Raw genomic sequence first — 16,883 nt, 5'->3', positions numbered from 1 at the left:
GCCAGCAGGAGAAATCTGTAGGAGACCACTGGGGGCATCAACCAGGCAGGACAGTAGCCCTTCTCCACCGGAAGAAAGGTCATGATCACAGTGTGTGGCTGATTTTTTTCCCTGGAAAAGAAGAACCTTCAGCAAAAGTTGCAGACACACTTTGAGACAGGACAGAGGATGATTATAAAACCAGTTTTGAAAAGTCTGTTTCCCTGGAGAGAAATTACTGGTGTTTCTATGTTACTTGAAATTTGGAAAATGTCACTTGTTTATTCTTAGTTATTTCTAAAAATCTCAGATTTTTTTGTGCTTTTTTTTGTCGACTTGCTAGTTGCTTTATAAGCTAAGAACTTGTGGGGAAATGTCAGGGATCCAGGAAGCCACTGTGAAGAGCATTCGCCCCTTCAAGTCCAGTGAACAGTACTTGTTTGCTATGAAAGAGGACCTGGCTGAGTGGCTCAATGACTTGTATGACCTGCAGATCACTGTGGACTCTTTTCTGGAGGCTCTAGAGACTGGCACCGTACTGTGCCAACATGCCACCAATGTGACCCTGGTGGCTCAGGAATTTTCGAGCAAGTACCCGATGCTGGCCCAGAAAGTTCAACTGCCAAAATCTGGGGTAACCTTCAACTGCGCTGCTCAACCTGGGACCTTCCAGGCCAGAGATAATGTCTCTAACTTCATCTACTGGTGCAGGAGAGAGATGGACATTAAAGGTGAGCACCGTCCTTGGCTAGGCCACAGGATAAACCTTCTAGCCTAGTCAGATCTTGCGCTGACCCCCACACATCATTCTGGAAATAGAGGGCTGAATACTGAAATGGTAATTATTTCACATTTATGAACTGCAATTCCATCAAAACAATCGATGTGGTGACATAGCTAGGACTGACTATGGTGAGGCCCAAGGTTAACATGTGGAGGTCGTTAGGCAATGCAGATGCTGCCTCCAGTTCTCCCATGCCACTGTCACTAACTGGGTGGGCCTGACTCCAGAGTGAAGATCTGCCACCATGGCTACATCCCAGCAACTGAGTAAATAATATGAGAAAAATCAGCTAACCAGGTACAAGCTTTCATTCTCAGCTGCCTTGTTTTACCCTCCCACCGATTACTCCCTGCTATCTAGACCTGGACGACCAGTTTTGGTTTTCCCAATGCATGCATTATGGCAGGCATAGTTGTGCTTTTCCTAAGAGAATCTTTATTACACTGTCATGCATGCAAGGGGACACAACTGGCACTGAGGCAGCTTGTCCTAGGAAAGATAGTTGTCTCATAATTCTTCTCCTCCCTTCCTCCTGCCTGTACACTGAGGCAAACCTAATTCAGCATCTGCAGATGTAGGTTCAGTCCTAGTCTCCTGCCTCCCCTCCTACTGAATCCTGTTCTGAAGCTGCTAGGATCCACTTTTGTGATGGAGACTTTGGGTTGCTCCAGGTTTTTCATTTTGCCTCCAAATATGTTTTGTGGGATTTGCAGGACATCATGCATTAGGAGAGGGAGTGAAACGACGGGAATGGGTAAATGATTATGAAACCAGGACTGGGTAGCATCCACCAGGGAGGCAATATTGGAGGGGGGGGGGGGGGGGAGATGGGACAACAGGCAAGCATCATTTCTTTTCTCCTTCCCCACCCCTCTTTCCTGAGTCCAGGACATGGCCGCTGAGAGGGGGGGCTGGAGAGAGCAAAATTCCCCAGGCCCGGTCTCCAAAAGGGCACGCCCTGGTGCCGACAAGCTTCTTCCTGCCTGCCTGCTTCTGGGTCTGTCTCTCTCCTGCTCCTGCGTGCCGGGACCTGGATCTGGTTCCTGGCACACAGGAGCAAGAGCAGTCAGACACAGGAAGGTAAGAGAGTGGGCAGCCCAAATGTGTGTGTGTGTGTGGGGGGGGGGGGGGGCATGAGTGTAGTGAGGGGGTGGAGTGAATGTGGGAGGGGTCAGCATGAGTGAGGGGGCGGCCCAGGTGGAGGGTATTCTTACCCCAGGCCCGTCTGTGTCTCTCAGTGGCCCTGGTCCAGCATTACCTTCCCCCCTCACCTGACCACCGTGACGTACCACCAGTGCGGGATCTTTAAACACAAGCCCATACTCATGCACTGCCACATCCCACTGTCTCTCTCTAACACAGCAGGAATCTACTTCAGCATTTGTACACAGGCTTGTGTTTAAAGGCCCTGCCTTAGAGCTGTGCCTATTTGCAATTTCGGCCAGGGAGCAGGTAGGGCAGTGGCAGCATGGCAGAAGGGACATATGATGGGAAGGAGAGATGCTGAATGGGGGGTAAGGGAGGGGAAACAGGTATGGTGACTACCTGGAGGAGGGTAGGGAGGGTAAGGAGAGATTCTAAACTTTGGGGGAATTAGGAAAGGAAAGGGGAGATTCCGCACAGGGATTAAGGAAGAGAAGGGGAGACACTGGTATTTACATGTGTAAACCTTCATCATATATAAATATCAAGGAGCTGTGCTTCGTGGGGGGGGGGGGGGGGTGGTCATAAAGGAAATGAACATGTAATTACCACCAGCCCTTTACAGGAAGGATTCAGTGACTGCACCCCCTAAATCCAGTCTTGCTTATGTCCCTTGCCCCCCCCCCCCCCCCACACACACAAACAAATAGAAAATAAATATGGTTTGCAGCCTCTGTTGGCAATTAGCAGCATTTATTTATTTAAGAATTTGTAGCCTGCACTATCACAAATGGGGGGTCACAATTCAACACACATAATGTATTCCAAACTAAAATATACATCAAACATATAAGATAAGCACAATCCATACAGCTCTTAAAACAATAAACATCAAATAGACATCAACATGTTGCATTCTAAAACTTGTGCAAATTCTCATCTGAATATGTCAATATTTCTATGTCTTTAGTTGCCATACAGACTTTTACGCTCCTATAATATCGGAGTGGAGGAGTAGCCTAGTGATTAGTGCAGCAGACTGATCCTGGGGAACTGGGTTCAATTCCCACTGCTGCTCCTTGTGACTCTGGGCAAGCCACTTAGGGGCCCTTTTACTAAGCCATGTAAGCATCTATGTGCACCCAACACGCACCAAAATGGGGATTTCTATCTCAGTTGATAACACCCTCATCCTCCCCGTCTCATCTGCCCGCAACCTCGGAGTCATCTTTGACTCCTCTCTCTCCTTCTCTGCGCATATCCAGCAGATAGCCAAGACCTGTCGCTTCTTCCTCTTTAACATCAGCAAAATTCGCCCTTTCCACTCTGAGCACACCACCCGAACTCTCGTCCACGCTCTCATTACCTCTCGCCTGGACTACTGCAACTTACTCCTTACCGGCCTCCCACTTAGCCATCTATCCCCCCTTCAATCTGTTCAGAACTCTGCTGCACGTCTCATATTCCGCCAGAACCGATATACTCATATCACCCCTCTCCTCAGTTCACTTCACTGGCTTCTGATCAGATACCGCATTCAATTCAAGCTTCTCCTTCTTACCTACAAATGCACTCAGTCTGCTGCCCCTCACTATCTTTCTACCCTCATCTCCCCTTACGTTCCTGCCCATAACCTCCGTTCACAGGATAAATCCCTCCTCTCAGTACCCTTCTCCACCACCGCCAACTCCAGGCTCCGCTCATTCTGCCTTGCCTCACCCTATGCTTGGAACAACCTTCCTGAGCCCTTATGCCAAGCCCCCTCCCTGCCCATCTTCAAGTCTTTGCTTAAAGCCCACCTCTTCAATGCTGCGTTCGGCACCTAACCCTTACCGTTCAGTGAATCCAGACTGCCCCAATTTGACTGCCCCTATCAGATAGACCGTTCACTTGTCTATTAGATTGTAAGCTCTTTGAGCAGGGACTGTCTCTCTTTGTTAAATTGTACAGCGCTGCGTAACCCTAGTAGCGCTCTAGAAATGTTAAGTAGTAGTAGTAGGATACCATCCGGCTACCATGTGGCTCTTGTGGTAATTTCATTTTTGGCGCGTGTCCGATACTCACGTCCCAAAAATAATTTTTATTTTTGGACGTGCACAAAGTAGCATTTGACGCCCGGTTACCGCGTGAATCTTTACTGCTAGGTCAATGACTGGCGGTAAGATCGCAGACCCAAAATGGACACATGGCAATTTTGATTTTGCCGCACGTCCATTTATGGCAAAAAAATTTTAAATGGACTTTTTTACGGGCATCCTGAAAAATGGATTGGCACATGCAAAAAACCCGTGCTTACACTACCTCAAGTCATTTTTCAGCGCCCCTTAGTAAAAGGGCCCCTTTACCCTCCATTGCCTAGGTACAAAATAAGTACCTGTATATAATATATAATCTTTTTCCTTTCCCTCTTTTCAACTTGTTCTTCTATACTCTCTATTTACCGGGTTGGCGATTGCCTTCTCGGTTTAATGTGAGCCACATTGAGCCTGCAAACATGTGGGAAAATGTGGGGTATAAATGTGACAAAATAAATAAATAAACTGCTTTCATTGTAACCACAGATAGGGTGGTATATCAAGTCCCATCCCCCTGTAATAGGCAATGGAGAACTGGGACTTTATACTCCTTCAAAAGCTTCCACAAATAAAAATCTTTTAAGTTCTTTTTAAAAATCGTCAGAAGCTAATCAAGAAATGTATTACGTTATGTCCAATAAAAAAGGTAACATCTTATTTTCTTTTCCATGTTTTATTTTGTTTTATTTCTATTGATTACCTTTAAAAGTAGACTAACACGGCTACCACACCTCTCTACTAAAAATAATTTAAACTCTGAATTCTTCAATTTCAGAGGAAGTACATTCCAGAGCATTGGACCTGCTATGTAAAAAATCATATTTCTGTATTCTTCTAGCCTAATTGTTTGAGAGGAAAGAACATCAAATAGAGATTTATTTTCAGCTCTCAAGGATTATCTGAGTTGGTAAATACGTAATTTAGTTGCCAACAATGTTGAGACCTGACCTGTAACCACCTTAAAAATAATATAAAGAATTTTAAATTGTATCCTATAGACAATTGGAAGCCAATGAAGCTCCCTTAGAACAGGAGAAATATGATCATAACGATTCCTGCCAGTTAAAACTCTAGCAATGACATTCTGTAAAGCCCTAAGTTGGTTCTTCCATACCCTGTTCAACAATCCATTGCAGTAATCAAAGCAAGGTGTAAAAATGCTTTGAACAACCTTTCTATTTGCAACCTGGGCCAGGGAGCAGGTAGGGCAGTGACAGCATGGCAGAAGAGACATAAGAGATACTGAATCGGGGTAAGGGAGGGGCAATGAGTATGGTCAATAAGTCTGTTAATCTTCTGAATAAGCCTAACTTTAAAAAAGACATCCCTAATAATTTTCTGCGTCAAAGAGGAATCCACCGTTATCCTAAATTTCAAATTTTGCCAACAGGAATTAAATCAGAATCAAACGCAAAAGAATCCGGTATATCATTAATGGGAAAACTTGTCTGTAACAGAATTTGAGATTTCATTATATTCAAGTCAGATAGTTAGCTTTTATCCAAGACTGCATGGTCTGAAGATACAATCTTAGCCTATCAAATGTATATACGTGTGGTTGCAAAACTGCAGGTAACATAGTAACATAGTAGATGACAGCAGAAAAAGACCTGCACGGTCCATCCAGTCTGCCCAACAAGATAACTCATATTTGCTACTTTTTGTGTATACCCTACTTTGATTTGTACCTGTGCTCTTCAGGGCACAGACCGTATAAGTCTGCCCAGCACTATCCCCACCTCCCAACCACCAGCCCCGCCTCCCAACCACCAGCTCTGGCACAGACCGTATAAGTCTGCCCAGCACTATCCCCACCTCCCAACCACCAGCCCCGCCTCCCAACCACCAGCTCTGGCACAGACCGTATAAGTCTGCCCAGCACTATCCTCGCCTCCCAACCACCAGCTCCGCCTCCCGATCTTGACTAAGCTCCTGAGGATCCATTCCTTCGGCACAGGATTCCTTTATGCTTATCCCACGCATGTTTGAATTCCGTTACCGTTTTCATTTCCACCACCTCCCGCGGGAGGACATTCCAAGCATCCACTACTCTCTCCGTGAAAAAATACTTCCTGACATTTTTCTTGAGTCTGCCCCCCTTCAATCTCATTTCATGTACTCTCGTTCTACCACCTTCCCATCTCCGGAAAAGGTTCGTTTGCGGATTAATACCTTTCAAATATTTGAACGTCTGTATCATATCACCCCTGTTTCTCCTTTCCTCCAGAGTATACATGTTTAGTTCAGCAAGTCTCTCCTCATACGTCTTGTAACGCAAATCCCATACCATTCTCGTAGCTTTTCTTTGCACTGCTTCAATTCTTTTTACATCCTTAAGATATGGCCTCCAAAACTGAACACAATACTCCAGGTGGGGCCTCACCAACGACTTATACAGGAGCATCAACACCCCCTTTCTTCTGCTGGTCACACCTCTCTCTATACAGCCTAACAACCTTCTAGCTACAGCCACCGCCTTGTCACAATGTTTCGTCGCCTTCAAATCCTCAGATACTATCAACCCAAGATCCCTCTCTCCGCCCGTACCTATCAGACTCTCCCCGCCTAACACATACGTCTCCCGTGGATTTCTATTCCCTAAGTGCATCACTTTGCATTTCTTCGCATTGAATTTTAATTGCCAAACCTTAGACCATTCTTCTAGCTTCCTCAGATTCTTTGTCATGTTTTCCACTCCCTCCCGGGTGTCCACTCTGTTACAGATCTTAGTATCATCCGCAAATAGGCAAACTTTACCTTCTAACCCTTCGGCAATGTCACTCACAAATATATTGAACAGAATCGGCCCCAGCACTGATCCCTGAGGCACTCCACTACTCACCTTTCCTTCCTTCGAGCGAATTCCATTCACCACCACCCTCTGGCGTCTGTCTGTCAACCAGTTCCTAATCCAGTTCACCACTTCAGGTCCTATCTTCAGCCCATCCAGTTTATTTAAGAGCCTCCTGTGGGGAACCATGTCAAAAGCTTTGCTGAAATCTAAGGAGATTACGTCCATAGCTCGTCCCTGATTCAATTCTCCTGTCACCCAATCAAATCACCCATGTAAGTTGCTCTGTTTCTTCTGTTCAGCACGTATCTTTGTGAAATGGCTGCTCTCACTGCACATGCAGACAAAGACACATCCACTCCTGCAGGTAGTTTAGAAAAGACTATAGTGACAGATCCTTTTCTAGGATACCACCAACACTATACATATCCCAACCTAGACATATTCCGATTTCCACATTCTATTTAAATGGGCTTCACTAGTCTCTCTCTGGACTCTGCGTAACTTTGTAAGTCTAAGTGCTTTGAAAATGAGCCCCATTGCCTGTGTTGGCCTGCAGGTGTCAGTGTAATAGTAATCTGTGACTCGAGAATTATCATCTGATCTGTCACAGGGGCGTAGCCACAGGTGGGCCTGGACGGGCCCAGGCCCACCCACTTGCCCTCCAGGCCCACCCATCCAAATCCTTCATCGCTGTCGCTGCCTTTTCTCCCGCGGCTTCCGGGAGGCAGCGATCAGCATTACCTGTAGTGCCTGCCCTGAAATTATGCTTCTTTTCTCCCCAGGCTTCGCCCCGCTCGTTTCTTCGCTCGTCGGCAGCGCTACGCTGCGCTGCTATTCAAACAGGCAGCTCCGCTCCTCTCTGCCGCGTCCATCCGGCCCTCTGATGCACTTCCTGTTTAGTAGGGCCGGATGGACGCGGCAGAGAGGAGCGGAGCTGCCTGTTTGAATAGCAGCGCAGCGTAGCGCTGCCGACGAGCGAAGAAACGAGCGGGGCGAAGCCTGGGGAGAAAAGAAGCATAATTTCAGGGCAGGCACTACAGGTAACGCTGATCGCTGCCTCCCGGAAGCCGCGGGAGAAAAGGCAGCGACAGCGATGAAGGATTTGGATGGGTGGGCCTGGAGGGCAAGTGCTGGATTTGTGGTTTGTTGGTTGGGGGGGGGGGGAAGGGATACTTTTGCCAACAGTCAGACTTGTAGGAGGAAGGGGATTAGAGGGAACTGGGAAGGAAGAGAGCTGCTGGAGGTGGGAGGAAGGGGCTGGAGAGCTTCTGGAAGAGGGAGGGAAGGGAGAGAGCTGCTAGACATAGGAGGGAGAGGAGGAAGGGGTTGGAGAGCTACTGGACAAGGGAGGAAGAGGAGGAAGGGACTGGAGGGAAGGGAGAGAGCTGCTGGACATGGGAGGAAGAGAAGGAGGGGACGATGGAAGGGAGAGAGCTGCTGAAGGAAGGGGAGGAGGGGACTGAATGGAAGGGAGAGAGCTGCTGGACATGGGAGGGAGAGGAGGAAGGGGCTGGAGAGCTGCTGGACACGCTAGGAAGAGGAAGAAGGGACTGGTGGAAAGGGGGAGAGCTCCTGGACATGGGAGGAAGAGGAGGAGGGGACGATGGAAGGGAGAGAGCTGCTGGACATGGGAGGGAGAGGAGGAAGGGGCTGGAGAGCTGCTGGACAAGCTAGGAAGAGGAAGAAGGGACTGGTGGAAAGGGGGAGAGCTCCTGGACATGGGAGGAAGAGGAGGAGGGGACGATGGAAGGGAGAGAGCTGCTGAAGGAAGGGGAGGAGGGGACTGAATGGAAGGGAGAGAGCTGCTGGACATGGGAGGGAGAGGAGGAAGGGGCTGGAGAGCTGCTGGACAAGCTAGGAAGAGGAGGAAGGGACTGGAGGGAAGGGAGAGAGCTGCTGGACATGGGAGGAAGAGAAGGAGGGGACGATGGAAGAGAGAGAGCTGCTGAAGGAAGAGGAGGAGGGGATCTGGGTGGAAGGGAGAGAGCTGCTGGACATGGGAGGAGAACTGGAGGGAAGGGAGAGAACTGCTGGTACAGCACAAGGAGGGAGGGAAGGGAAACAGAGATACCAGACCAAGGAGATGAAGGAAAAGGGAATATTAAACCTACAGCTTGAGGGAGGGAGGCAGGAAATCAAGCAACCAAACCAGATGCTGGAAAGAGGAGGGAGTGAGAAGGAGAGAAGCTGGATGGGGTAGGGTCAGAGAGGGTAGAAATATATTGGCACTGGGGACAAAGAGAGGGGAGAAGATGGACAGAGTTATATAGGGACACAGAGAAAAGGAGATACTAAACATGGAAGAAGATAGAGGTACAGAGATGGAAGAAGATGGAAGGATGGCAGAGAAAGAGGGAAAACGGATGGGTGGGGAGAGAGACACTGGATGGAAGGATGCAGAGAGAAAGGGGAGAGACTGGAAGGATGTGGAGAGAGAAGGGACACTGAACAGAAAAGGGTAGAGAGATAGACACTGGTTAGAAGGAGGGAGAGAGACATTAGATGGAAGGATCAGGAGAGAGGGTAGATGGGTAGAAGGATGGGGAGAGAAAGAGGGAAGACACTGGATGGAAGGGTAGGGAGAAAGAGGTGACACTGGATGGAAGGATGCAGAAAGAAAGAGGGGAGACTATTGGAGGATGGGGAGAGAGAGGGGAGACACTGGAAGGATGGGGAGAGAAAGAGGAGAGCTGCTGCATGGAAACGGGGAGTAGTGAAAGATTGGAGAATAAGAGGAAGAGGCATGGGGAGAACAAGGGTGAGAAAAAGATGAAAAGCCATAAGTAGATGAAGGAAATTAAAGAATGGATAGTAAGAATGAATTAAATCTGGACACAGAGAGAGGCAGAAAAATATTGAAGAAAGCAAAGAAAAAGGAGAGAAAAATGAGAAATGGCCAGGAAACCCTGGCAGAAGAGTTAAACGAAAGGAAGCAGAATCTAGAGACACAATGAGACAAAGTAAATGACCATACAACAAAGGTAAAGAAAATAATTTTATTTTTAATTTAGGATAAAGTAATATGGTGTTAATAAAGTTTCAGAGACCAATACTTCCTTCCTTAGGTCAGGAGAGGATACCGTAACAGCATTATACTGACCTGAGGCAGGAGGTTTTGGCCTCTGAAAGCTCACTGAAAAGGATTAGTAAATTGTCTGAAATCGGATGCACTGAAAAGCAGCACTTTACCCTGTGTGACAAATGCATCTGAGTGTGACTAAATTTTGCTGGGGGGGGGGGGGGGGGGGGGTACAGAGAACATTTTATGCCCACCCACTTTGGGTTCAGGCCCACCCAAAATTGGCAGTCTGGCTACGCCACTGGATCACATGCTGCACTGACTCTCCCCTCCAAATTCTTTCCATCTTGTTGATTCTGATCCACGTAGAGAGGTGTCTGTCAGACTGTCAAAGTAATGCTTTGATGTTCTCTTATATATACTATCTGCTAACACATTTCCTTATTTCCGATCTGACGAAGAAGGGCAACCTTCGAAAGCCAATCAAGAAATGTATTAAGTTATGTCCAATAAAAAAGGTATCATCTTATTTTCTTTTCCATGTTTTATTTTGTTTGATTTCTATTGATCCACATAGATAAGTGACATTTGTACTACCCAACCATTAGTAGAGGAGTATTTTTTTCCTGCCATTTTGTGTCCTTTATTTGCAGGACATTTGCTGCTTGTTACAGGTGTAGGAAAAGAGTGTTGTGCCAGTCCCCAGCATGAGCACAGAGAGGCAGAAAGCCTCAATAACAGGTTTATTTGGGAGCTAAGGGCTGCAGGATCACAGATGTATGCATTCACAGCTAGAATATATATGGCTGCCACCTAGTGGCTGGAATTAAAATTCACATGCTAGGTTGAAAGCTAGCATTAACCTGTCAGTGAGGTGGCCAGGAGCAATATGAATGAAGCATGTGTAGGGCTCCACCCCCTGATTATAGGGAAGTGATTATAGGGAAGTCTCATTAATAGGGTCCTGCAGGTTTGGAACTTGACCTTTGATGGCAGAGAAATCAGCATAACTAGGCAACCCTATGCAAGGGTGTCTGATGCCCTAGGTGAACCTTTAGCCATGTACCCCCTCCACTGGTTGCCCCCCTGTCATATGCCACACTTTCCCCAGCATCAACCTTCTACCACTCTTACCCTTTGCCAGCACGACTTTCTTTCTGATTTCCCACCCTCACATCAGCCCCCAACTCCCTCTTCCAAACCCAAGCATCAGACCTCTTCTCCTATCCCCATCCATTTGTCCGTCCCCTTCTCCACCCCCTTCCTTAGTACCTGCTCACCCCCACATCAGAAGCAGCCCTATTCCCAGCATTGATTCCCCTTCTCCCACCTGCCCAGGAGTGGAGGAGTAGCCTAGTGGTTAGTGCAGTGGACTTTGATCCTGGGGGATTGAGTTCAATTCCCACTGCAGCTCCTTGTGACTCTGGGCAAGTCACTTAACCCTCCATTGCCCCTGGTACAAAATAAGTACCTGAATATATGTAAACTGCTTTGAATGTAGTTGCAAAAACCTCAGAAAGGCAGTATATCAAGTCCCATTTTCCTTTCCCTCTATATCCAGAATGGTGGGAGTATGTTCTTTCACTTTCTTCACCTGCCTGTTCTCCACCGGCTCTGGGATTAAAGTGAGCCAAGGGATCTGCAGTGCAAAAAACTTATACCTAGGGGTTTAAGGATCAATAAGAAACCAAAGATGTACAATGATAAGGAATTTTTCATGAAATGGGAAGCAGTTTTAAACAAGGATCACCTCTCTCACCAACTATTTTCAACCTAATGATGATCCCTTTAGCAAAACTCCTATCAAACCATAACCTCAACCCATATATATACGCCGATGATGTGACAATATACATCCCTTTCAAACAAGACATCAAAGAAATCTTCAACGAAATCAATCAAAGTCTATACATCATGAACACATGGGCAGATGCATTTTGTCTGAAATTAAATGCAGAAAAAACTCAATGCCTGATACTCACCTCCCAATACAACACAAATGAATTCAATGCGATAAACACACCAAACCTAATCCTTCCAATCTCAGAAACGCTAAAAATCCTTGGAGTCACTATCGACCGCCACCTAACACTCGAAACCCATGCAAACAACACAACTAAGAAGATGTTCTACTGCATGTGGAAATTGAAAAGGATAAGACCATTCTTCCCAAGATTCGTCTTTCGCAACCTAGTGCAATCCCTCGTCCTCAGCCATCTGGATTACTGCAACTCACTATACGCAGGCTGCAAAGAGCAAATACTAAGGAAACTTCAAACAGCCCAGAACACAGCAGCCAGACTCATCTTCGGAAAACCAAAATATGAAAGGGCAACACCACTACGAGAGAAACTACACTGGCTTCCACTTAAGGAACGCGTCACTTTTAAGGTATGCACATTAGTCCACAAGATCATTCACGATGAAGCCCCAGCCTACATGTCTGAGTTGATAGACCTACCACCCAGAAATGCTAAAAGATCATCCTGAACATACCTCAATCTCCACTTCCCTAATTGCAAGGGCGTGAAATACAAGACGCTACACGCGTCAACCTTTTCTCACATGAGCACGCAGCTTTGGAATACACTGCCGCGCAACTTAAGAACGATTTACGAACAAGCTTCCTTCCGCAAATTATTGAAGACCCATCTGTTTGAAACAATTTACGGAAAGAGCCAAAACACATAGAGTCCACACTCACTGTTCATCAATGCATCATACATTCACTTCTGACCCTCATCCCCCGTAATTCCACATCACTCATACATTTACTCACAGAAATATGTACACCATATGTCTTTGTGTCTTAATACTGCCCTTTAAGCTTCCCATTGTCTCCTTCCAATGTTTCAATGTTGATGTCCCATTGTTATATTCCTAACGATACTTCGATGGTCTCGCATAACTTGTACAATGTAACCCATAACCAAGTTGTAACAAATGTATTTCCATTATTCATATCTTATTGTAAGCCACACTGAGCCCGCAAAGAGGTGGGAAAATGTGGGATACAAATGCAATAAATAAATAAATAGATCTTATGATTTTATTGATCCACGCCACTAACAAGTGAAGGAAGAATTAACATTTTCAAAAGAGCATGAGCCTGTTTTGACGTCCTCTTAGAGGATTATAATAAACAGCTTAATCATTTTAGGAGTGAGGTAAAAAAAAAAGATGAAATTGAATAAGCTGAAATGTGATGAGACTGATTATAAGTATAAAACAGTCTACCCATGACACAATAAGGAGAAAACGTTCAGGAAGTATAGACAGTTGACCATTGAAAAACCTAGAGATTAGAGCCACGAACAAGGTAAAAAAAAAACCAGACACAGTAAAAATTCCTGTAACAGAGAGGATGAACAAAAGGGTCAGAAGAGGATCTGATGATATTTTGATCCTTCTGCCTTCCTCTACACTACTCCCCCTAACCATAATATGACCCAGCAGGTTTTTCCACCAGGAGAAATATAGAGAAAAGGATCACTGACAGACACGCCTTCACATATAGAGAGGAATCACCTGCCGTACAGAGGGAGAGGAAGAGGGAGAGGGAGAAATGTGACAAGAGTGGCAGACAGAAGGATATTCAAAAATTGGAACTGATATCAGAGTCAAAATCTAGAGTGGTGAACCTCTCCTGAGAATGAAAATTACTACTACTACTATTTAGCATTTCTATAGCGCTACAAGGCGTACGCAGCACTGCACAAACATAGAAGAAAGACAGTCCCTACTCAAAGAGACAAAAATAATAGACAAAAAATAAAGTAATCAAATCAATTAATGTGTACAGGAAGGAGGAGAGGAGGGTAGATGGAGGTGAGTGGTTACAAGTGGTTACGAATCAAAAGCAATGTTAAAGAGGTGGGCTTTCAGTCTAGATTTAAAGGTGGCCAAGGATGGGGCAAGACGTAGGGGCTCAGGAAGTTTGTTCCAGGCGTAGGGTGCAGCGAGACAGAAGGCTGCACCCTATCAATATCAATATTGGAAAAAGGTCTCTCATTTGTCCCTACACCCTCCTATGAGGCTTTCAATACTAGGGCTGATTTATTTAAACCCACCAAAAAATTATAAATTCTGGACTACTTCTTTAATAAAAAAAATACACACAATACAGATACGTCCATTGGGAGAAACAACAGTACTTGGAATCCTCTCAGTGTTACCAGCCCTTTCATATGAGCCATTGATATTGAAGGATATAGAGAAATTGGAAACTAGGAACAAGAAACCTTTCTTTAATATAACTAAGGAAGAAAGGTTGGCTTTAAATTCTCTTAGAAATGATCCAGACAAGGGAGGAGCTGTTCTTATTATGAACAGAACTGAATAAGTAGCAGAAATTAATAGACAGCTAAATGACCTTTTTATGAAAAGTTGAAGAGTGATCCAACACCCATGATCAGAAATAAGATTCCTGAGAAAATTAAAGAGTCACGGGATAGGAGGCAAGGTTCTGGTGTGGATTAGGAATTGATTATTGGACAGAAAACAGAGGGTAGGGCTAAATGGTCATTTCTCTTAATGGAGGAGGGTGAACAGTGGAGTGCCGCAAGGATCTCTATTGGGACCGGTGCTATTTAACATGTTTATAAATGATGTGGAAATCAAAATGATGAGTGAGGTGATTAAATTTGCAGATGATGCAAAACTATTCAAGGTTGTTAAAACACGTGCAGACTGTGAAATAAGGAATACCTTAGGAAATTAGAAGACTGGGCATCCAAATAGCAGATGAAATTTAATGTGGAGAAATGTAAGGTGATGCACATTGCAAAGAATAATCCGAATCATAGAGGGGCATTTTCGAAAGAAACATCTAAGTTGGAATTTGGACGTTTTACAAAGACATCCAAATTCCGAAGCAGGGAGAAGGTCATTTTCGAAAAAGATAGACGTCCATCTTTTCTGTTTGAAAATACCATGGACGTCCTTGGATTTGGACGTTTTGCGATTTGGATGTCTTTGATTTTCGGCCATTAAAAAAAAAATCCAAGTCTAAAACGTCCAAATTCAAGCCATTTGGACGTGGGAGGAGCCAGCATTTTTAGTAGACTGGTCCCCCTGACATGCCAGGACAGCAATTGGGCACCCTAGGGGGCACTGCAGTGGACTTCATAAAATGCTCCCAGGTACACAGCTCCCTTACCTTGTGTGCTGAGCCCCCCAAAGCCCCCCTAAAACCCACTACCCCCAACTGTAAACCACTAACATAGCCCTTACGGGAGAATGGGTACAGTTAATTTCTGGTAGGTTTTGGAGGGCTCACAGTTTCCTGCGCAAGTGTAATAGGTAGTGGGGGTATGGGCCTGGGTCCACTTGTCTGAAGTCCACTAAACTACTCCAGGGACCTACATGCTGCTGTCATGGACCTGAATATGACATCTGAGGCTGGCAAGTAATGTTCTTCAACATACTTTTTTGGGGTGGGAGGGCGTTAGTGACCACTGGGGGAGTAAGGGGAAGTCATCCCTGATTCCCTCCAGAGGCCATCTGGTCATTTGGTGCGGCGCGTGCTCGCCTCGCGCGGTTGATTCCTTCAATGTCAGGCGTTGCGAGCTGTGCAAACATTGCACTCTACAGCAGGTAGCCCCAAGACTAGCTTTGTGAAGCTTGCAGTGGAGCTCCCCTTTGCAGAAAGTAGAAATTACAACTCGGCTGGGGCAGAAGAGCATCAAAGGTGCACAGACTGTTCTTCCACCACTACGGTGCATAGTGAACTACTTGTAGCAGAAGATTGCCTTCCTAGCTTCAAGGACAGAGTTGAAGAGGTGCAGCATGGCTCAGAACTGCCTTCAGTGCATCAAATACCTCATGTTCATCTTCAACCTGCTCTTCTGGAATAGGCTCTTACTGGACACTCTAGGACATCTAGACACTGCTGACAACTGATTTGCCCTGCACTGCTGACAACTAATTTGTCCTGCACTGCTGACAACTGATTTGCCCTGCAATGCTGATAACTGATTTGCCCTGCACTGCTAGTATAGTATATATTTGTATACTGGCATTGTCTGTACTGATCTGTATTTATATTATATACCTATGTACTAGCTTTGTCTATTCGCTGTTCCATTCTCCCAGTCCTTTGGTCCTCTTTTACCTCCATCACATCCAGACTAACAAGACCATACCATCCTCATCTCACTCGAAGGGACACCTGATCATCCGTCCCCTATAATTTCTATTCTCCTGTATCCCCACCCCCACCAATTTAACAAAACTACCCTCCCCTACCTAGCCACCCTCTCTATCCCATACACACCTTTAGCCATTCTCCTAACCGAATCTTCTTATACTTACCAATAATCCTGATACATCTGCCATCATGATCTTCATAAAAATGCTCATCATCATTCACTCTCTTGCTATCATACATGCAACACTCAACATTCCTTCATCAGAATTCAACATTATATCAGTTCTTCAGCATCACATAAGAACTCCCAAATCATTATCATCCCCACGGACCAGTAACAACCACAGAAACCCAACAACATCCAGACAATCATCCTCAAAATCAGGAACTTTTTCATCTAAAGCTAAATCACCTAATACGAGACAACTTATCGAAATCTGCCCCTCTTTTTCAACTACTGAACCGCATCTGCCCGTACGAGTAGGATACATCAACACTAGATACTGATCTAGCATTAATAAATCTGAAACCATCACAGACTGGATTACATCTGACAACCTCGATCTACTCTTCATCACAGAAACCTGGGTCCGTGATCCAAAAGATCCCATTATACTTGACCTATGCCCCCAGACTATAAAATATCTCATTGGCCTAGAAAAGATAAAAGAGGTGGAGGCATAGCACTTATCCATAGATCTAACTTCCTTGCAGAACCTATCTCAGAGTCCATCTCACCTCAAATTGAAATTGCTTCAATTAAACTTCATAACTCTATACTATGTGACCAACTAACCTGCATATTGTTTTACAGACCTCCCAACAACTGGAACAATAGTCAAACTATATTTATGGACTTTATATCAAACGCATGTGTTAACAGGTCCAATATATTATTAGTTGGGGATTTGAATCTGCATTTAGAAGACTCCAATTCTGTC

The 16,883-nt window shown here is 45.4% G+C and overlaps 1 protein-coding gene across 1 annotated transcript in view; it reads left to right on the top strand.

Moving 5' to 3' along the window:
* The first annotated feature begins 298 nt into the window (after positions 1 to 298).
* GAS2L2 (growth arrest specific 2 like 2) overlaps positions 299 to 16,883 on the top strand; it is an 86,257-nt gene continuing 69,672 nt past the window's right edge. Inside the window, exon 1 of the mRNA XM_030185617.1 lies at positions 299 to 710. Coding sequence (XP_030041477.1) covers positions 353 to 710 — 358 coding nt within the window. The 5' untranslated portion in view covers positions 299 to 352. The remainder of the gene's footprint in view (positions 711 to 16,883) is intronic.

This window comes from Microcaecilia unicolor, chromosome 13, assembly GCF_901765095.1.
Source record: "Microcaecilia unicolor chromosome 13, aMicUni1.1, whole genome shotgun sequence".
Classification (NCBI taxonomy): Eukaryota; Metazoa; Chordata; class Amphibia; order Gymnophiona; family Siphonopidae; genus Microcaecilia; species Microcaecilia unicolor.
The sequence above is the reverse complement of the archived record's forward strand: the minus strand, read 5'-3'. Positions and strand labels throughout refer to the sequence as shown.